Source organism: Sus scrofa, chromosome 10 (assembly GCF_054392235.1).
Source record: "Sus scrofa isolate SSC_HxYL_T2T_F1_AM1 chromosome 10, Sscrofa_HxYL_maternal_Yorkshire_Landrace_v2.0, whole genome shotgun sequence".
Taxonomy (NCBI): domain Eukaryota; kingdom Metazoa; phylum Chordata; class Mammalia; order Artiodactyla; family Suidae; genus Sus; species Sus scrofa.
In genome coordinates this window covers 76,160,775-76,183,053 of record NC_139392.1, presented here as the reverse complement: position 1 = coordinate 76,183,053, position 22,279 = coordinate 76,160,775, and the positions used below count along the sequence as shown (strand labels likewise).

Sequence of the window (22,279 nt, the reverse complement as noted above, 5' to 3'; positions counted from 1 at the left end):
CTTAATGGCATCTAGATGAGTCCCTTTCATAAGATTTTCAATTGAAATTACCCAGATCTATCAGAGGAATCACTGTTTATATGGCAGCTATAGCTTACAAAATACATTTATTAAATAATAAATATATTAATATATTTATTAAATAATAATAAGAAATTTCCCTGTGACCCATGGGCTACAAAACAGATGTTGTGTTGGCAGCAAGAAAACATTAATCTCATTGTACATCTCCATCAGAGCTCTTGAGTGACCAGATGCCTTATCAATGAGCAGTAATATTTTGAAAGAAATCTTTTTTCTTTCCAAGCAGTAGGTCTCAACAGTGGGATTAAAATATTCACTAAACCAAGTTGTCAACAGATGTACTGTCATCTAGCCATTGTTGTTCTACAGATAGAGTAGATTGAGAATAACTCATAAGGGCCCTAGGATTGTCAGAATAGCAAATGAGCAATAAACTTTAACTTAAAGTCACCAGCTGCATTCGCCCCTAATAAGAGAGTCAGCCTGTCCTTTGAAGCTCTGAAACAAGGCATTGACTTCTCCTCTCTAGCTATGAAAGTCCCAGATGGCATCTTCTTCCAATAGAAAGCTGTTTTGTCTACACTGAACATATGTTGTTTGCTGTAGCCACCTTCATTAGTTGTCTTAACTAGATCTTCTGGATAACTAGCTACAGCTTCTGCATCAGCATCTGCGACTTCTCCTTGCTCTTCTTTGTTATGTTATGGAGTTGGCTTCTTTCTTTAAACCTCTTGAACCAACCTCTCCTAGCCTCAAACTTTTGTTTTTGTCTTTTTAGGGCCACACCCACAGCAAATGGAGGTTTCCAGGCTAGGGGTCAAATCGGAGCTGTAGCTGCCGGCCTTTGCCACAGCCACAGCAACATGGGATCCAAGCCGCATCTGCAACCTACACCACAGCTCATGGCAATGCTGGATCCTTAATGCACTGAGTGAGGCCAGATATCAAACCCACATCCTCATGGATACTAGTCGGGTTTGTTACAGATGAGCCACAATGGAAACTCCTCCTAGCTTTGAACTTTACTTCTGCCATTTCCTCACCTCTCTCAGTCATCATAAAATTGAGGAGAGATGGGGCTTTGCTGTGGATTAGGCTTTGGCTTAGGGGAATGTTGTTTGATCTGTCCTGACTACTAGAGCCTCTCTCCCTCTCCCTCCCTCTTTCTCCTTCCCTTCCCTCCCTCTACACACACACACACACACACACACACACTCTCTCTCTCTCTCTCTCTCTCTCTCTCTCTCTCTCTCTCTCTCTCTCTCTCTCTCTCTCTGGATAACCCTGACTGATACAGAAACAGAGAAGAGGCTTGTACAACAGTTTCGTAGCCCCTGACCCACATACTCTGGTAACATCCAAAGCTTTGTGGTGGGGTGGCATCTAGCCCAACTGTAAGAGGAGTAAGATAAAAAGAATAAAGACAGCAAGGCCCTTAGAGTTTGAGGGTTATTTTATTTTAACCCCTGTGAGAGGAACCCTCCTCCACCCCAGCTGCAGGCTCTTGAGCCTGGTCAGATAATGAAGTGCAATGTCAAGGGAAGGTTTAAACAAGAGGATGGTGTAGTGGGAGGGTGAATAAGCCAAGGACAGATGCAAATCCCAGGACAGATGCAAATCCCAGGTCTCCCAAATGGCCATCAGGGTCACCAAGCGTAGAAGCAAAGCAGAGTTCACACTGTAAGGCAGGATAGAACTTGCTTGTTCTTGGGGAAGAAGTGTGATCCATCCTTGAACTCTCCAGAGCAAAAGGAAGATGAGGAAAGGCAGAGAAGGGGGCCCCTGGGATCCTAATAGTTATGTCATGGCCCATCCTGAGCCAGAGACTCACTTCATTGTGACCCAGAGTACTTGATTGTACTAGTCCAGGATCTTGGAAATTCTGTTTTTATGTAGACCTGCAGAGTCATAGAACTTGAGATGCGTGAGAACATGTTTCTCATGCAGTGAGAAAACTCAGTCTCTCTCCCACTAAGTGAAGTAAATCAGAAAGAGAAAGACAAATACCATATGATATCACTTATATCTGAAATCTACTATATGGCACAAATGAACCTTTCCACAGAAAAGAAAATCATGGACATGGAGAACAGACTTGGGGTTGCCAAGGGGGAGGGAGAGGGACTGGGAGGGACTGGGAGTTGGGGGTTAATAGATGCAAACTATTGCCTTTGGAATGGATAAGCAATGGCAACTTGCTGTATAGCCCTGGGAACTATGTCTGGTCACTTGTGAGTGATGGAGCATGATAATGTGAGAAAAAAGAATGTATACATGTATGTGTGACTGGGTCACCTCGCTGTGCGGTAGAAAATTGACAGAACACTGTAAACCAGCTATAATGGAAAAAATAAAAATCATTATTTAAAAAAGAAAAACTCAGTCTCAGAAAGACAGTGTAGTGAGGTGGCTAAAGATGTGGGTTTGGGGAGTTCCCATCATGGCTCAGTGGTTGGCAAATCCGACTGGGAACCGTGAGGTTGCGGGTTCGATCCCTGGGTTAAGGATCCTGCATTGCCGTGATCTTTGGTGTAGGTTGCAGACGTGGCTTGGATCCTGAGTTGCTGTTGCTGTGGCTCTGGCATAGGCCGGTGACTACAGCTCCCATTGGACCCCTAGCCTGGGAACCTCCATGTGCTGCGGAAGCGGCCCAGGAAATGGCAAAAAACCAAAAAACCAAAAAAAAAAAAAAAAAAAAGATGTGGGCTTTGGAGTCAAATACCCCTGTTTAAATCCAGTGTGGCCATCAACTCTGTGACCTTAGTGGAGTGTCCCCTCTAAGCTCTGTGTCCTTGTATGTGGAATGAGAGGGTTGTGGCAGGTAAATGAGGTAATGCAGCTCTTAGTGCCATCCGGCCTGCTCTATTCATCATTAATTTGCTTCTTTTTCCCTGCCTCTGCTGTCAAGTAAACCCAAGAAGTTAGGGAGTTTTGACTGTTTTGTTCCTCTTGTGTCCCCAGTGCATATAACAGTGCCTGGTGGAGACTTACAAATAATGTGTTCAGTGATTCATGCAAAGTGCTTAGCAGAGTCTGGAATTTGATAACAGTGGTTGTTGAAAATAATAGTAACAGTTACAACCACAGAAAGCCAAAATCCAGTATTCTGGGAGGTCCACATTGGTATTTACAGTTGTTGCTCTTTTTTTTTCTTTCTTTCTTTCTTTCTTTTTTTTAAAGCATTTTTAGGGCCACACCCACAGCACATGGAAGTTCCCAGGCTAGGGGTTGAATCAGAGCTACAACCACCAGCCTACATCACAGCCACAGCAACTCAGGACCACATCTGCGACCTACACCACAGCTCACGGCAACGCCAGGTCCCCGACCCACTGAGCGAGGCCAGGGGTTGAACCTGCATCCTCATGGAAACTAGTCAGATTCATTTCTGCTGCACCACTGTGGAAACTCCCTACAGTTGTTGTTCTTTAGCAATTAAAAAATACTTACACTAACCACCTTCCTGAAAATGTCTTATTTTTTCAGTGGAGAAAAAAATTTTCATATTTTTTACTACATCTACGCTGGTTTAGCTGAGAAGAAGAAACTAGCCCATTACAAATTGCCGGAAAATAAGCCTCCCAGGTAAAAATAAATCCAGTCCAGCTGGTTGGACTTTCATGAGTAGTACTTTGCCATCCACTTAATTTTAGATTTTTCACCTACCCTTTCATGTTTTTTCCAGATACTTAGAAAATGACCACATCAGAACAGTACAGGACATGACGAATAATAGTTTCTATAAATCCCAATATGAATTAATTGAGCAGTGTTTCAAAGTCATCGGTTTTACGATGGAGGTGAGTATGGAAGACATTCGAAACCTCCTTAGGAAGCCTCTTCTTGTCATCACTAGTACTAAGAGTCAGCATATACCAAGTGGTCAGTGTATGCCAGACATTGTGGTAAGTGCTTTACATGGATCATTTTTAAATTACTGAAACGACCTTTTGAAATAACTAGAATTATAACGTTTACCTCATATATGAGGAAACCGTGGCCTTGAGATATAACCGAATTCAGTTTTGTTCTTAATCTTTTATTTATATTTACATCCCTCCTGGGTGTGTGTGTGGTGTTTGTGTGTGTGTGTGTGTGTGTGTATAAATGACATTAAATGTGACCACAACACATGTTCTTTTTTTTTTTTTTTCCTGTCTTTTTCTTTTAGGTCTGCACCTGCGCCATATGGAAGTTCCCAGGCTAGGGGTCAAATCGGAGCTGTAGCTGCTGGCCTACACCACAGCCACAGCAACGCCAGATCCAAGCCGCATCTGCTACCTACACCACAGCTCATGGCAATGCTAGATCCTAAACCCACTGAGCGAGGCCATCGATGAGGGCCTTTGTCCTCATGGATGCTAGTCAGATTTGTTTTCACTGTGCCATGATGGGAACTCACACATGTTCTTTTTTAGTGTAGTCTTTTTTTTTTTTCTAACAACTTTATTAAGCTGTAATTCGCATCCGATACACTGTTTAAAAGTATACATTTTAATGCCTTTTACTGCAGTCACAGAGGTGTGCATCCATCCTTGTAATCTCTTTGAGAATATTTTCATGTTCTAAATTTTTCACCCCCAAGAGAAGGGTGCTAGTGATTGGCAGTTCCTTCTCATTCCCACCCCTCCTCTGCTTTTGGACACCCCAGATGTATTTATTGTGGACATTTCACACGAATTGAGTGATGCAGGATATCACCCTTTGGGACTGGTGTCTCTCATTTAACACAGGTTGTAGCCTATGTCAACACTTCATTTCTTTTTATTGAGGGATAATATTCCATTGTATGGATATACCTCATGTTATTTATCTGTTCATCACTTGATGGGCATTTGGGTTGTATCCATTTTTTTGGCTATCATGACTAATGCTACTGTGACCGTCCCTGTCCAAGTTTTTCTGTGACTTGAGTTTTCCCTTCTCTTTGGTGTATACCTAGGCAGGGAAGTTCTAGGTTATACAGTAACGCTATGTTTAACCTTGCGAGGAACTGCTAGACTGTGTTCCAAAGCAGCTGCACTATTTTACATTCCAACCTGTAGCATATAAAGGTTCTGATTTTTCTCCACCTATCTCAGTACTTCTTAATATCTGCTTATAGCCATTCTAGTGGATATGATATGTTATGTCAATATGGTTTTGATTTGCATTTCCCCTAAAGGCTTATGATGCTGAACTTCTTTTCATGTACTTATTGGTTGTTTTTCATTTCTGTATCTTCTTTGAGGAAATGTCTGTTCAGTTTCCTTGCCTATTTTTTAATTAAGCTGTCTTTTTATTATTGAGTTGTAAGAATTCTTTGTATTGTAGATACAAGTGTCTTATCAGGTATGTAATTTGCAAAAATTTTTCTTTTTTGTTGTCTTTTTACTTTCTTGATGGCTACCCTTTGAAGCACATTATCTGTATTCTTGATTTGGGTTTTTTTTTTAATTTTTATGAATGTATTTGGTTTCTTGTGTTTTTTATAAAAAGAATACTTGATCCCTCTGTTTCTTCATTTTCCTTATTTACTAGTGAAGGCATTTAAGGCTATAAATTTATCCCAGAGTAATAAAGATTTCCGGAGTTCCCGTGGTGGCGCAGTGGTTAACGAATCCGACTAGGAACCATGAGGTTGCGGGTTCGGTCCCTGCCCTTGCTCAGTGGGTTAATGATCCGGCGTTGCCGTGAGCTGTGGTGTAGGTTGCAGATGCGGCTCGGATCCCACGTTGCTGTGGCTCTGGCGTAGGCCAGTGGCTACAGCTCCGATTCGACCCCTAGCCTGGGAACCTCCATATGCTGCGGGAGTGGCCCAAAGAAATAGCAAAAAAAGACAATAAAGATTTCCTTCTGTGCCCTGGATTGTATTTTTAAATTTTTATAACAAAGTATCTTGTTTAATAGGGACTCTAGAAGAAGGCTTTTAGAGAAGCTTTCGACTCTGCTCTTAGCAGTTTACTGTTTGCTATGTTGACTCAGTCCTTTGATAAAAAGTATACTGTACTCTGAATGTGAATCAGGCTTCTCGATGACCTCTTGCAGGAAAGTAATGTGCAATTTGTTGGATTTTGATTTCATTTTCATCAATGACACTTCTGCAACTTAAAACCATTAATGTGTCTGCTTAAGAAGTTTACTAAAATTTCTTGGGCTATCAAGTCTCTACGAAGAGCCTGAGCTAAAAATAATACCTAATTCTTCTCCAGAAATTTGGGAAATTTTAGCTGCAGGATGTAAAATATAAAGATGCTGATAGAAGCAAAACTTTACACAAATCATTCAGATTGTGTGCAGCGAAGTTATTGAATCTAATCATTCGGTAGCATGTTTTTCGACACTCTTGACTCCCTTCTAAAACGAGGTTGTCAACAATACCTTTAGTTCATTTGATGCATTTGCTTTCCAAAACGTAAATATTTTTAAAGCTGAACTCGTTCTTGCATAGAGAAAAGTTTACTGCTCAGTGTGTTTTCTCCAAATATAGAGCTTCTGTTGGCATTGCTAACAATGGGTCACCGTCCTCCAGTCTTAACTTTTCTTTGAAAGCCTTTTTGACTCCCATTTGGGTATCTTTGCTGCAGGCCTGAAGGAAAAGATATTCTTAAGACCTTGGCTTTAGAGAATGAGGTGTGACCTCTGCCAACTGGGTGAGGTTTGGAGAAGGACAGATAAATGGCTTTTCTTTTGACATGAAATTAGGGCCTTACCTTCAGGAGAGGTTTAGATAAACCAGGGTAATCTTCATCCATCAGGAAACATTCCAACGTTTAGAGTTAATTTTTCTGGTGTGGCCTTTCTCCGTAGCCAAAAGGAATACAAATTTGTTGAGGAAACTCCCTACATGGCTGTCTTTACAGCTCCAGAATTTAGGGTCCTCCTTGAGGTCTAATAAACTTCACTACTCTGATTCTAGATGCATGAACTCATTGTGAGGAGGCGTGGGTGAAAGCCATCAGCCATCAGGGACCTGGCGGGCTGTTTTCAGGACCAGCTGGGGAGAAATAACTCCTCTCAGCACTAGAGAAGAATTATTACCATGACTTTCCCATAGAGTTCTCAGTTTTTGCCAGAAGACAGAATTGTGTGGACAAGAGGGAAGCAGTACTGTAGATGCACTGGCAGCCAAGGTTGAATGAATCCTTAAGGCAAACATTTTACTCTCAGGAAGTCTTGAGGTAAAGTTGATTCATTTTTCGATTTAGAAGTAGAGACACCAACTCAACCACCTTTATTTCTGAAGGATGTATTCTTTCCATAGTTTCATGCCTGTCCAGCTTTGGCAGTCCCTCTACAAACTACAGCTCATACCAGGAAACTCAGTGGTTCTGTGGCCTCTAGGCAGAAAGATGATCGGGGTCCTTCTCTCTGTTGATGCATTTAATAGCTTTTAGGCTGTAAAAAGGAAAAAAGAATCCATCATTTGGTAAGATTTCTGTGGGTTTTTAAGGAAGCTTCTAGACTTTGCTTTTAGCTATAATGTTACTGTGAAGAACTTCCCATAGGTGAGGCAGATAGATGCATGGTTCTTAAAGGGCCAGTATATAAATCTCATTCCCTTTCTCTACCCTCACAAAAGAAAAAGAAAAAGGAGGAGGAGGAAGAGGAGGAGAAAAAGACAAGAAGCAGCAGCACCAGCAGCAAAGGTTGGCAGGGTGGCCAGATTGATGTATAAGGACAGGACAGTTTGCTTGACCAATAGCAGCCTTTGCTGGAGAGCTGGGAGAAAAAATGATGAGAACAGAATAGGAGTTGAACAATGGAGAGATTCCTAAGCTTATAGAACTTACTGTGGCTATCTCATGTGAAGAGCAGAGTGGTGTATGCCCTTTTCTAGCCATGAGGTTTGGGTGGTAGGCATATCATGCTGAAAACTGTACCGTCAACCTTACCTGACTACCTATTGAGAACAATCTGAACTGTACCATTTGGAGTCAGAAATGATCCTAATACATTTCCTAATAACATAGACATTTTTATTGCTAGTGAAATAAATGTGTTTGAGGAGTTCCCATTGTGGCTCAGTGGTTAATGAGCCCAACTAGCATCCACGAGGTCGAGGGTTAAATCCCTGGCCTCGCACAGTGGATTAAGGATCCAGTGTAGCCATGAGCTGTAGGTTACAGATACGACTCAGATCCTAGCCAGCAGCTACAGCTGCAATTTGACCCCTAGCCTGGGAACCTCCATATGCTGCAGGTGCAGCTCTAGAAAGACAAAAAAACAAAAACAAAAAATCAAAAAACAAAAAAAACAAAACAAACAAAAAAAAAACCATGGAGTTCCCATCATGGCTCCATGGTTAACGAATCCAAGTAGGAACCATGAGGTTGCAGGTTCGATTCCTGGCCTCACTCAGTGGGTTAAGGATCCTGCATTGCTGTGGCTGTGGTGTAGGTTGAAGATGAGGCTCGGATCTGGAGTTACTGTGGCTATGGTGTAGGCCAGCAGCTATAGCTCCGATTAGACCCCTACCTTGGGAATCTCCATGTGCCTTGGGTACAGCCCTAGAAAAGACAAAAAAAAAAAAAAAAAAAAAAAAAAAAAAGTGATTGGAAGACTTCCTGGAAAAGAAAGTCCACAACTCAGAAGACATGAGTTTCAGTCACATTTGAAGTGACGTATGATCACCATCCAGAGATTTCAGACCAGCTATGGGAGATACTCCAGGGGTTTCCACATAGTCCTGTTCCAGACATAGTCCCATTCATATGCTTTAATTCTGAGGTCTCAGGCATCACTGGTGACCACCTTGGTCTTTTGTTCTCATTCTGGCTCAAAGGACCAAGATCTTATCCTCCCCTGAGTGTTTTTAAGCACAATATAAAACCTAGCTTAGCTGCATCATGGGTTAAAATAAGATATTTACTGCTCCAGCAGGTGGCATGATGCTAGTTAGTTTACGTTTGTCTCTACCTCACCCCAAGACCTTCTTGGTCATGGATACTTCCAGGTGTATCTTCCTCACTTCTTCCTGCCAACATTCAGATTCCAATCTGTCTCTCCCCCTTCTGTTGCATTGCTTTCCCTCTCTCAATTCCCACTAACCCTGCCCTCAGGCATAGCCTGTACCTGTGGAAACAGGTTAATTTAAGCACTAGGAGGTATCCTGGCTTTTAAAGCAGAAGGGTGTGCAGTGAAGAAAGAAAAAAAAAAAAAAAAAAAAAACAGCATCTAGTCCTGTTTCCAATCCTTGGTCATAAGACGGATATGGATGCCTCTTTGGACTGCAGGCCTCTGGGCCTGTTGGTTGCCTGGTTGGAGGAAAATAGGAAAGATTAATTGGATCTCAGAGCATTCTCCAAACTGGAAGCATGTTGTACACCAAGTCGGCAGCTCCTGCTGCCAACCAGGGGCTGGGCTTCTTGTCAGAAGAGCTTATCTTCTTCCCAAGTCCTTCCCCCAGAGGTTGCTATCTTAGAAGGGGGGAATCATTTTTAATTGGTTTGTTTACTTCTAAGTCCCAATCATTAGAGGCAATGTTTCACTTATACTTGGCTCAGCTCGTTTCCGTTGCCTGGTAGAACAACGTTTAGATTGCATTAAAATGAAACCAGTCTTGTAATTAGCACCTAGTGACAAATATAATTCATTTGTATAAAACTGTATGTTCCAAACTTAAACATACTCAGTGTTCATTGAGCATCCAAACATGCAGCTTGGGATAAAGGAACATATAACATCTGTTTCTGGAGCTGAAGCACAATCACTGCTAAGTATTTGTGAACACATTTGATCTGGCACAAGTAACTCTCCTGGGATGTGGTGTCTCCCACCTAAAAACAGAGCTTCAGAGAATTAACAGGGCTTTGAAGTTCTCACTGTGGCTCAGCGGGTTAAGAACCTGACTAGTATCCATGAGGATGCTGATTCAATCCCTGGCCTTGCTCCACTGGGTTAAGGATCTGGCGTTGCTGTGAGCTGTGGTGTAGATCACAGATGCAGCTGAGATCCCAAGTTTCTGTGGCTGTGGTGTAGGCAAGGCAGCTGTAGCTCCAATTCAACCCCTGGCCTGGTAGTCTGGGAACTTTCATACGCTGCTGGTGCAGCCCTACAAAGCAAAAAAAAAAAAAAAAAAAAAAAAAAAAAAAAAAAAAAAAAAAGCTGACTCTCCTAGTTTGGAGACAGTGGAATTAAACCAAGTGGGTATTTACTTCCTTTTTATTCCACTCCTGCTATTTGTTTGTTTGTTTTCTCACTGGCTTTTTTGGATATGTGCTTTGTCCATAGTGGCTTCAATTTCATTTTGGAAAGAGGAAGCTTTCAAAATCAAGTGAAATGGCTTGATGTTCACATCCTCTAAGCACACCTCGCTGCCTTTACATTTCATTGCTGCACAATTTGAGTGACTCTCCAATATAGAGAGTGTCTCTCTCATTCTCTTTCTCTCCCCTCGTCTCTCTCTGATTGGTGTCAACAGCACAAAGGATGTGTGTCCCCTTAAATATTCCCAGAGTTTGAAGTTCTCTCCTACATTTGTGATTCAGCACATGCCAGGGAAATTGACAGGCAAATCAAAATCAAATATTCTCTAAAAATAACACAAATTGGAAAACTAAAACTTTTCAAAACATCTGACTTCCTAAACCATTTTCCTGCCATCACTTTAAAATAAATGATTAGTAGTTTTATGAGTCAACTCATTTAGAGGCAGTTTTTCCTGTGTCATGACAGGAATTTTTATTTGTTTCCTTTTGCACAGTCATATATCTTTTGTGTAAGATGAGAATGCCTTTTTTTCCCCCGCTTTAATTTTGCTCAGATTTCTTATGACAGACTAAAAACACAAGCTAGTTCATTTTCTTTGGATTATCGGTTATGGCTTCAGTTATGGTCCACTAATATCTGTGAAGTAAATTTTAAACTAACTATAATGGAAAAAATAAAAATCATTTAAAAGATAAAATTAAAACATAGAAACTTTCAGTAAAAGAAAAAAATAAAATATTTTAAAGCATCACACAAAGTGGTAAATTTCTGTAAAACATTTCATTTTTTAAAGTTGGTTTTTACAAACTTATGGTTACCAAAAGGGAAGGGTAGCAGAAAGGGGTGGATTGGGGGTTTGGAATTGGCAATTTTGTATATGGAATGGATGGTCAGTGGGCACCTGCTGTATAGACCAGGGAAATCTGTTCAGTGTTCTTTGATAACCTATATGAGAGTGAATATGGGTGTATGTATGGCTGAATCACTTTGCTGTACAGCAGAAATTAACACAACATTGTAAATCAACTATACTTAAATAAAATCAAATTTTTATAAAATTGGTTTTAGCTAGGGTGGGAGGGGCATAGAAGTCCCTTTTAGTTAGTCATTTGACAATAGTTTAATAATTTGATACTTAGTCTGCATTCAAGATGCGTAATATAAGTTACAATTCTTGGATGTTATTACTCAGCCAACACTGATGATTTGAACAGAATGATAGGACCAAGGAAGCCAGTTGGGTAAAATAAAAGTAATTCTTTACCAAAAATTCAGAGTCTGTGAGTTAAAATCTTTGGTCACTGCTTGTCTCTTGTATCTTTAGACCCATTACTAAGCCTCTCTGGTCTAAGTTTCTTTATCAGTAGGAGGAAGGCAAAGGAGTGGTTTATTTCTGAGTCACTTCCTATTTTTACTGTGTTTGATTTTGTGGCTAAATATAGGGCCATTTAATTTCATTTTAATCTTTGCAAATTGTTCACGTCACTTTATTGCTTTAACTACCTGCAAAATTCAGCCTAAGTATAGAGAACACATTAATATCCCTTATATACAAATAACTGCCAATGCTGATTGCCGAGCTTCACCTTTCCGCTCATTGGTTCCTGTTTGCCAGGTCCGTGGTCTCCCACAGCATTCTCTCCAGTGGTACCCACTCAGCCTGCTCCTCCCCATTCTGCCTTCTCTGTTGTTTCTCCGTGGAAGCATCATACCTTGGCTCTCACAGGACTAGACTGGGTAGGGCCACATTCCCCAGCCTGGGCTGCTGTCACTTTTGCCATGGTCCATGGTGATCCCCACCCACTTGGAGGTCCATGCATTGTCCCCTGCCTCATCTCCCTCTTGATGGGTTTTGGTTAGGCAACATGTGTGGTCTGAGGCTCTGAGAGAGGACGTACAGCATGTCACCAAAAGGACCCTGCATCAAACTCAGTCTGCCCAACCTGGGCTGAAGCTTCTCCCAGAGGGGAAAAAAAAAAAAAATCGGAAAAATGAGGATCATACATTTTCCATCCACAAGGGCTGTACCACTTAGAAGAGTTGATTGGCTTTTGGAAGGAAACAGCTTATATAGTCTTTTTGGCCTCATAAAATAAAACTATTAAGTCAGGATGCAAAGCCAAAAGAAGGGAACGATTAGAATTTTTTAAACAATGCTGAGGAAAATAAGCAGAAACTGTGAGGCACAGGTTAAAAGTCTTTGAGACATATACAACAGATTTGTTTTGAAAGTGAAGGAAATTTTATTGTCTTTTGACTGACACAAAAGACAACAGTTGACAAGCATTTATTGAGTGCCAGCTGTCTACTAGGCCCTGTGCTAGGAATTAGAGACCTGAATTGGTCACAGTCTCTATCCTCAACAAGTTTATAGTCTGATAGAGGACACATACACTGGGCATAATTAATAAAGTGGAGTCAATTCTGTGATAACAAACAGGCAGAAACTGTTACAGAAACATGAAGTCTGATGGTCAGCAAAGGGTTCTGAGAAGAGATTATATATGAAGGATAGGGAAAAGAATGGTTTGAGCTAGAACTAAGGGATAAAAATAATGTGGAATTCTTGGGGACCTATAGAAGTTGGGCTGGCTGAAAAATGTGTGAGAGAGAAGTAGCTAGAAATGAGGATGCAGAGGCAGGCAGGCACCAGAAGATGCAGAACCTTCTGTGTGAGCCTTGGTGAGGAGCTGGATCTTTATCCTTAAGGGAATAGGGTCTATTGAAGGATGTTAATTAGGAAATACATGATTTGATTTTCATGCCAGAAAGATCATCAGGACAGCTGTGTGGAAGATGGGTTAGAGAAAGGGCAAGGCCAGAGGCAAAGAGACTAGTAAGAAGCGTAATACCTGAGGCTGAGCTTATGCATTGCTTATGTGTGTGAGCCCAGATATGACCCAAATCTTGATGGACAAACATAAAACTGAAGTCAGGCAAATCACCTATTAGTTGTTAATGTTCAAAGAAGGTATGTTTTGATAGTTTATTCAATATATTATTATTTTACTTTTTGGCTGTACATGTGGAATTTCCCAGGCCAGGGATCAAACCCATGCCACAGCAGTAACCAGAGCCACAGCAGATGTTATGCTGGATCCTTAACCCATTGAGACACCAGAGAACTAAAATTTTAAAACCAAATACTCAATTTTTTCCTTAGGCTTGTCAGTTCTGCTTAGGTGTCTTTTTAAGAGCAGTTTTAGGTTCACAGCAAAATTGAGTACAGAGATTTCCGATAAACATCATATACATGTCCCCCACTATACTCACAGCCTCCTGCACCATCAAAATTCTACACCAGAGTGATAGATTTGTTGCTAAGGATGAACTTACATGGATTCATCATTATCATCCAAAGTGCATAGCTTACACTGGCTTTCACTCCTGCTGTTGTACTTACTTTTATTTTGGAAAAAGGTGTAATAACATGTATCCAATCATTATAGTATCATGCAGAATAGTTTCACTGCCCTAAAAATCCTCTCTCCTCTTCCTTTTCATTCCTCCTTTCCCACTCACTCCTGGAAACCACCAATCTTCACTGTCCTCATGGTTTTACCTTCTCCATAATGTTACATAGTTGGAATCATACAATGTGCAGCCTTTTCAAGCTGGCTTCTTTCACTTAGTATTATGCATTTAAGTTTCCTCCATATCTTTTGAAGGCTCGATAGGATTGAGTGATATTCACTTGTCTAGATGGACCACAGTTTATTTATCTGCTCACCAATTGAAGGACGTCTTTAGCAATTATGAATAAAGCTGCTGCAGAGTCTGTGCACAGGTTTTTATCTGAACCTAAATTTTCAACTTCTCTGGGTAAATACCAAGGAGCAGGATTACTGGTTCATATGGCATAGTATGTTTAGTTTTGTAAGAAACTGCCAGGCTGTCTTCTAAAGTGGCTGTACCATTTTGCATTCTCACCAGCAATGAATGAGAGTTCCTGTTACTCCACATCTTCTCCAGCATTTGGTGTTGTCCGTGTTTTGGATTTTGGTTATTCTAATAGGTGGGTAGTGTTATCTCACTGTGGTTTTAATTTGCATTTCCCTGATGACATATGATGTAGACCATCTTTTCACATCCTTATTTGCCATCTATAGATCTTCTTTGGTGAAGTATCTGTTAAGATCTTTTTCCATTTTAAAATTAAGTTTTTTGAATTTTTTTATTATTGAGTTTTAAGAGTCCTTTGAATATTTTGATAGCAGTTTTTTAGCAAATGTGTCTTTTAAAGCAAGTATTTTCCCCCAGTCTGTGCTTGTCTTCTCTCACCTAAATTACTGCAGTAGTCTCCTGCCTATTCCACTTTTCCATCTTTTCCACTTTGTGCCAGACTCATCAGTTTAAAATATAACTGTTTTATTTTCCTCATAACCCCTCTTCCCCCTGAAATGTCGTGTCTGTTTGTTTATTTAATGTCTGCCTTAGAAAACCAAATCAAAAAAACAGGAAAGCAATATAAGAGACCTATGGGATAATATAAAGCGGGCCAATCTACACATAATAGGAATTCCAGAAGGAGTAGAAAAAGATAAGGGAATGGAAAATATATGTAAAGAAATTATCGCTGGAAACGTCCCAAATCTAAAGGATACTGAGTTCAAGATACAGGAAGCACAGAGGGCCCCAAACAAATTGAACCCAAATAGACCCACACCAAGACACATAATAATAAAAATGGCAAAAGTTAGTGATAAAGAGAGGATCCTAAAGGCAGCAAGAGAAAAGCAGAATGTTACCTACAAGGGAACCCCCATCAGCTGATTTCTCTACAGAAACACTACAGGCCAGGAGGGAATGGCAAGAGATATTTAAAGTGCTAAAAGGAAAAAATATGCAACCTAGAATACTCTCTCCAGCAAGAATATCATTTAAAATAGAAGGGGAAATTTTTTCCAATAAACAAAAACTAAAAGAATACAGCAACACAAAACCCAGGTTAAAAGAAATGCTGAAAGGGCTTCTCTAAACCAAAAAGAAAGGAAGGAAAGGGAAGAAAAAAGAAAAGAAAAAAAAAAAAAAAGAGGAAGAACTAGGACTGAGGAAACCGCAGTCAGAGAGCAGTCACTCAAATAAGCCAGCATACAGATGTAATCATGAACATGCTTCAAACAAAATAAAATTTAAAAAAATTTAAAAAAGTCATCAAAATCATAAAATGTGGGCAAGGGATGTTAGGAAATAAACAACCCTTTTTGTTTGTTTGTTTGTTTGTTTCTCTTCTTAATTTTAATATAGTAATGAAGTGTTTGAACTTACAGAACCATCAGGCTAAAACACAATTATAGAAAGGGATTAGCATACTTTAAAAACAGGGCAACCACAAGCCAAAACCAAATATTGCATTCGCAAAAAATGGAGAAAAAAAAAAACACTCAAGCAGATAATAACAGGAGACCATCCAACCAAAAAAAAAAAGGAAGAATGGAGAACCATAGAATCAACTGGAACACGAGGTTCAAAATGGCAATAAATAATCATCTATCAATTATCACCTTAAATGTCAATGGACTGAATGCCACAATCAAAAGATACAGAATGGCTGAGTGGATAAAAAGGCAAAAACCTTCAATATGCTGCCTACAAGAAACTCACCTTAGGACAAAGGATACATATAGATTGAAAGTGAAAGGGTGGGGAAAAATATTTCACGCCAATAGACATGACAGAAAAGCAGGAGCCGCAACGCTCACATCAGACAAAATAGACTTTAAAACAAAAGACATAAAGACAAAGAAGGACACTACTTAATGATTAAGGGATCCATCCAAGGAGAGGATGTTACTATCGTCAACATATATGCCCCAAATATAGGAGCACCCAGATACATACAACAAATATTAACAGACATAAAGGGAGATATTGATGAGAATACAATCATAGTAAGAGACCTTAATACCCCCCTCACATCAATGGACAGATCTTCTAGACAGAAAACCAATAAAGCAACAGAGATCCTAAAGGAAACAATAGAAACGTTAGACTTCATTGATATCTTCAGGACACTACATCCAAAAAAAGCAGAATACACATTCTTCTCAAATGCTCATGGAACATTCTCAAGAATTGACCACATATTGGGACACAAAGCTAAGCTCAATAAATTTAGGAGCATAGAAATTATCTCAAGTATCTTCTCTGACCACAATGCCATGAAATTAGAAACCAACCATGGGAAAAGGAAAGAGAAAAAACCTACTACATGGAGACTAAACAACATGCTACTAAAAAACCAATGGGTCAATGAGGAAATCAAAAAGGAAATTAAAAACTACCTTGAAACAAATGATAATGAAGACATAACCTCTCAAAATCTATGGGATGCTGCGAAAGCAGTGCTCAGAGGGAAATTTATAGCAATCCAGGCCTTTCTCAAAAAAGAAGAAAGATCACAAATTGACAACTTAACCCTCCACCTAAATGAATTAGAAAAAGAAGAACAAAAAAGTCCTAAAGTCAGCAGAAGGAAGGAAATTATAAAGATCAAAGAAGAAATCAATAAAATAGAGACTCAAAAAACAATAGAGAAAATTAATAAAACCAAGAGCTGGTTCTTTGAAAAGGTAAACAAAATTGACAAATCCCTGGCCAGACTCATTAAAAAAAGGAGAGAAAGAACCCAAATAACTAAAATTATAAATGAAAAAGGAGAAATCACAACGGATACAGCAGAAATACAAAAAACTATAAGAGAATACTATGAACAACTATACGGCAACAAGTTTGACAATCTGGAAGAAATGGACAATTTTCTAGAATCTTACAGCCTGCCAAAACTGAATCAAGCAGAAACAGACCAACTGAACAGACCGATCACTACAAATGAAATTGAAGAGGTCATAAAAACACTCCCTACAAATAAAAGTCCAGGACCAGATGGCTTCACAGGTGAATTCTATCAAACATATAAAGAGGAATTGGTGCCCAGCCTCCTTAAACTATTTCAAAAGGTTGAAGAAGAAGGAATACTCCCAAAGACATTCTATGAGGCCACCATCACCCTCATTCCAAAACCAGACAGAGATACCACCAAAAAAGAAAACTATCACCCAATATCATTGATGAATATAGATACAAAAATTCTCAACAAAATCTTAGCCAACCGAATCCAACAACATACCAAAAAAATTATACACCATGACCAGGTTGGGTTCATCCCAGGTTCACAAGAATGGTTCAACATACGCAAATCAATCAGCATCATACACCACATTAACAAAAAAAAAAGTCAAAAATCATATGATCATCTCAATAGACGCAGAAAAAGCATTTGACAAAGTCCAACATCCATTCATGATCAAGACCCTCGCCAAAGTGGGTATAGAGGGAACATTCCTGAATATAATCAAAGCCATTTATGACAAACCCACAGCAAATATCATACTCAATGGGGAAAAACTGAAAGCCTTCTCACTCAAATCTGGAACAAGACAGGGATGCCCACTCTCACCACTGCTCTTCAACATAGTTTTGGAAGTCCTAGCCACAGCAATTAGACAAATAAAAGGCATCCATATAGGAAGAGAAGAGATAAAACTGTCACTGTATGCAGATGACATGATACTATACATAGAAAACCCTAAGGACTCAACCAAAAAACTACTAGAACTGATTAACAAATTCAGCAAAGTAGCAGGATATAAGATTAACATTCAGAAGTCAGTCACATTTCTGTATACCAGCAATGAAATATTAGAAAAGGAATACAAAAATACGATACCTTTTCAAATTGCACCCCCAAAAATCAAATACCTGGGAATACACCTGACCAAGGAGGTAGAGGACTTATGTGCCAAGAACTATAAAACTTTAATCAAAGAAATCAAAGATGTAAAGAAATGGAACGATATTCCATGTTCCTGTATTAGAAAAATCAATATTGTAAAAATGGCCATACTACCCAAAGCAATCTATAGATTCAATGCAATCCCTATCAAATTACCCAGGACATTTTTCACAGAACTACAACAAACAATCCAAACCTTTATATAGAACAACAAAAGACCCAGAATCGCCAAAGCAATCCTGAGAAACTAAAACCAAGCAGGAGGCATCACTCTCCCAGACTTCAAGAAATACTACAAAGCCACAGTCATCAAAACAGTGTGGTACTGGTATCAAAACAGGCAGACAGACCAATGGAACAGAATAGAGAACTCAGAAATAAACCCTGACACCTATGGTAAATTAATCTTTGACAAGGGAGGCAACATAAAATGGGAAAAAGAAAGTCTATTCAGCAAGCATTGCTGGGAAACCTGGACAGCTGCATGCAAAGCAATGAAACGAGAACACACCCTCACACCATGCACAAAAATAAACTCCAAATGGCTGAAAGACTTAAATATATGACAGGACACCATCAAACTCCTAGAAGAAAACATAGACAAAACACTGACATCAACATCATGAATATTTTCTCAGGTCAGTCTCCCAAAGCAATAGAAATTAGAGCAAAAATAAACCCATGGGACCTAATCAGACTGAAAAGCTTTTGCACAGCAAAGGAAACCCAAAAGAAAACAAAAAGACAACTTACAGAATGGGAGAAAATAGTTTCAAATGATGCAACCGACAAGGGCTTAATCTCTAGAATATATAAGCAACTTATACAACCCAACAGCAAAAAAACCAATCAATCAATGGAAAAATGGGCAAAAGACCTGAATAGACTGTTCTCCAAGGAAGACATACAGATGGCCAGCAAACACATGAAAAAATGCTCAACATCGCTGATTATAAGAGAAATGCAAATCAAAACTACCATGAGATACCACCTCACACCAGTCAGAATGGCCATCATTAATAAATCCACAAATAACAAGTGCTGGAGGGGCTGTGGAGAAAAGGGACCCTCCTGCACTGTTGGTGGGAATGTAAACTGGTACAGCCACTATGGAGAACAGTTTGGAGATACCTTAGAAATCTATACATAGAACTTCCATATGACCCTGCAATCCCACTCTTAGGCATCTATCCGGACAAAACTCTACTTAAAAGAGACACATGCACCCGCATGTTCATTGCAGCACTATTCACAATAGCCAGGACATGGAAACAACCCAGATGTCCATTGACAGATGATTGGATTAGGAAGATGTGGCATATATACACAATGGAATACTACTCAGCCATAAAAAAGAATGACATAATGCCATTTGCAGCAACATGGATGGAACTAGAGAATCTCATGCTGAGTGAAATGAGCCAGAAAGACAAAGACAAATACCATATGATATCACTTATAACTGGAATCTAATATCCAGCACAAATGAACATCTCCTCAGAAAAGAAAATCATGGACTTGGAGAAAAGACTTGTGGCTGCCTAATGGGAGGGGGAGAGAGTGGGAAGGATCGGGAGCTTGGGTTTATCAGACACAACTTAGAATAGATTTACAAGGAGATCCTGCTGAATAGCATTGAGAACTTTGTCTAGATACTCATGTTGCAACAGAACAAAGGGTGGGGAAAAAAATGTAATTGTAATGTATACATGTAAGGATAACTTGATCCCCTTTCTGTACAGTGGGAAAATAAAAAATAAAAAATAAAAAAATTTTTTAAAATTTTAAAAAATTAAAAAAAAATTAATGTCTGCCTTCCCACTGCCTGAAAACCCCAAGCAAAGGATCTTCAATCAGTCGTGCATGCTGCTAATAAATCTTTGACTAAAGCAGTGTCTGTTATAAAATATATGTTTATTGGATAAGTGAATTATAGATATACACATATTTATTCATTCAACAAATGTATAAAAATATTTACTATATTCATCATGCATTTATATTTGTTATATATAAATAAATAAATAACCCTAAAAATTTTTTTCACATCCAGTTTCATCAACATTGTGGAATGTTGGAGTGGGTGGTATAATCTCTTTTGTTAAGTGTAGGAGCAGAGGTAGAATAAATATAGCAACATAAGTAAACAATAAGGGACTTTTTCTCTTTCCTATATCTCATTGAACCATGAACATAGTTGGAATGACACCTGGAAGTATCACAGACTCCAGAGCCTCAAAGAAGCTGTGTGTGTGTGTGTGTGTGTCCCCAAGTTTGCATGGAGATGCTAATCAGGTGGATAACTTGGAGGCTACTGGCTATAACTGAGTGAAAAGGATTATAACACAATGGAATCATCTTTTTGTAATTCCTAGGGGTAGGGGAAAGGGAAGGTGGGTAAGTTGTTTAAGAATAATAATACAAAGCTATACAAACTGTTGTCTCACAGGAGGCTAGTGGATTAGAATACATATTTATATATATATTTGTGTGTGTGTTTCTGAACATATTTTTCATATGCCTTTTTTAGGATTTTATGACTATAAACTCTAAGCTGTAAACCAAAGTTCTCATGCCTGAACTTAAACCAAACATAGCCTTTGATTTTGACCCTGAGGTATTTTGATTTTTCTTCCTTAACTCGCTTTTATCCACACATAAAACCATGCTTTTGAACCTCAAGGAAATTGAACATAAGGAAATGGACACATTACATTCTGAAGTTAAGTTTTACATGGATTGATTTATCTGTGATTAATTTAATGAATTAGCCTTTCTACTTCCTCTGAGGGGTGCTCCTCATTTCTATTATCTATTCATATTTGCATTCATAAAATATTTTTAAGCCCTCACTGGGTAGCAGGCACTGGGCTCACCTGTAATATTAAAATACCTAGTAATTAATTGACCATAGATGCTTTATTTATGGGCTTTCTGTCCTGTTCCATTGATCTGTATTTCTGTTTTTCTGCCAGTACCATATGGTTTTGATGACTGAGGTTCTGTATAGTCTGAAGTCAGGGAACCTGAATCCTCCAGTACCATTTTTCTTTGTCAGGATTGCACTGGCTACTCAGGGTCTTTTGTGTTTCTAAACAAATTTTAAAATATTTTCTTCTAGTTCTGCAAAAAATGCCATTGGTAATTTGATAGGAATTGCATTGTATCTCTAGATTCCATTAGGTGGTGTAGTCATTTTGACAATATTGATTCTTCCAAGCCAAGAACATGATATATCTTTCCATCTGTTTGTGTCTTCTTTGATTTCTTTCATCAGCATCTTATAATTTTCAGAGTACAGGTCTTTTGTCTCTTTAGGTAGGTTTATTCCTAAGTATTTTATTCTTTCTTTCTTTTCTTGTCTTTTTTTTTTTTTTTTTTTTTTTGTCTTTCTCTCTTTTTAAGACCGCACCTGTGGCATATGGAGGTTCCCAGGCTAGGGGTCCAATAGGAGCTGTAGCCACCAGCCTATGCCAGGGTCACAGCAACACAGCATCCGAGCTGTATCTGGACCTACACCACAGCTCATGGCAACGCCAGATCCTTAACCCACTGAGAGAGGCCAGGGATTGAACCTGCATCCTCATGGATGCCAGTAAGGTTCATTAACCACTGAGCCATGACAGGAACTTCCCTAAGTAGTTTATTCTTTTTAATGTGGTGATAAATGGGATTGTTTCCCTAATTTCTCTTTCTGATCTTTCATTATTAGCATACAGAAATGCAGTCAATTTCTGTATATTAATTTCGTATCCTGCAACTTTACCAAATTCATTGAGGAGCTCTAACAGTTTTCTAGTAGCATCTTTAGGATTTTCTAAGTATGGTATCATGTCATGTGTAGGCAGTGATAGTTTTACTTCTTCCTATCCAATTTGGATTCCTTTTATTTCTTTTTCTTCTCTGATTGCCATGGCTAGGACTTCCAAAACTATATTGAATACAAGTGGTGAGAGCAGACACCCTTGTTTTGTTCCTCATCTTAGCAGGAATTCTTTTAGCTTTTCATTGTTGAGAATGATGTCAGCTGTGGGTTTGTCATATATGGCCTTTATTATGTTGAGGTAGGTTCCCTCTATGCCTGCTTTCTGGAGGTTTTTTGCATCTATGTTCATCAGTGATACTGGCCTGTAATTTTCTTTATTTGTGATGACTTAGTCTGGTTTTGTTATCAGGGTGATAATGGTGGCCTCATAGAATAAGTTTGGGAGTGTTCCTTCCTCTGAAATTTTTTGGAATAGTTTCAGAAGGATAGGTATTAACCCTTCT

General features: G+C 39.2%; 1 protein-coding gene across 17 annotated transcripts in view; it reads left to right on the top strand.

Annotated features, from left to right (window-relative positions):
- MYO3A (myosin IIIA) overlaps window positions 1-22,279 on the top strand; it is a 226,361-nt gene that overhangs the window by 115,710 nt on the left and 88,372 nt on the right. For all 17 annotated transcript variants that reach the window (XR_014818003.1, XR_014818005.1, XR_014818002.1 and 14 more), the window contains 2 exons: window positions 3,511-3,609; window positions 3,710-3,824. Coding sequence is in view for 12 of the 17 variants with exons in the window: in XM_084980323.1 (XP_084836449.1) it covers window positions 3,511-3,609; window positions 3,710-3,824 (214 nt within the window). In the remaining 5 variants the exon portion in view is untranslated. The remainder of the gene's footprint in view (window positions 1-3,510; window positions 3,610-3,709; window positions 3,825-22,279) is intronic.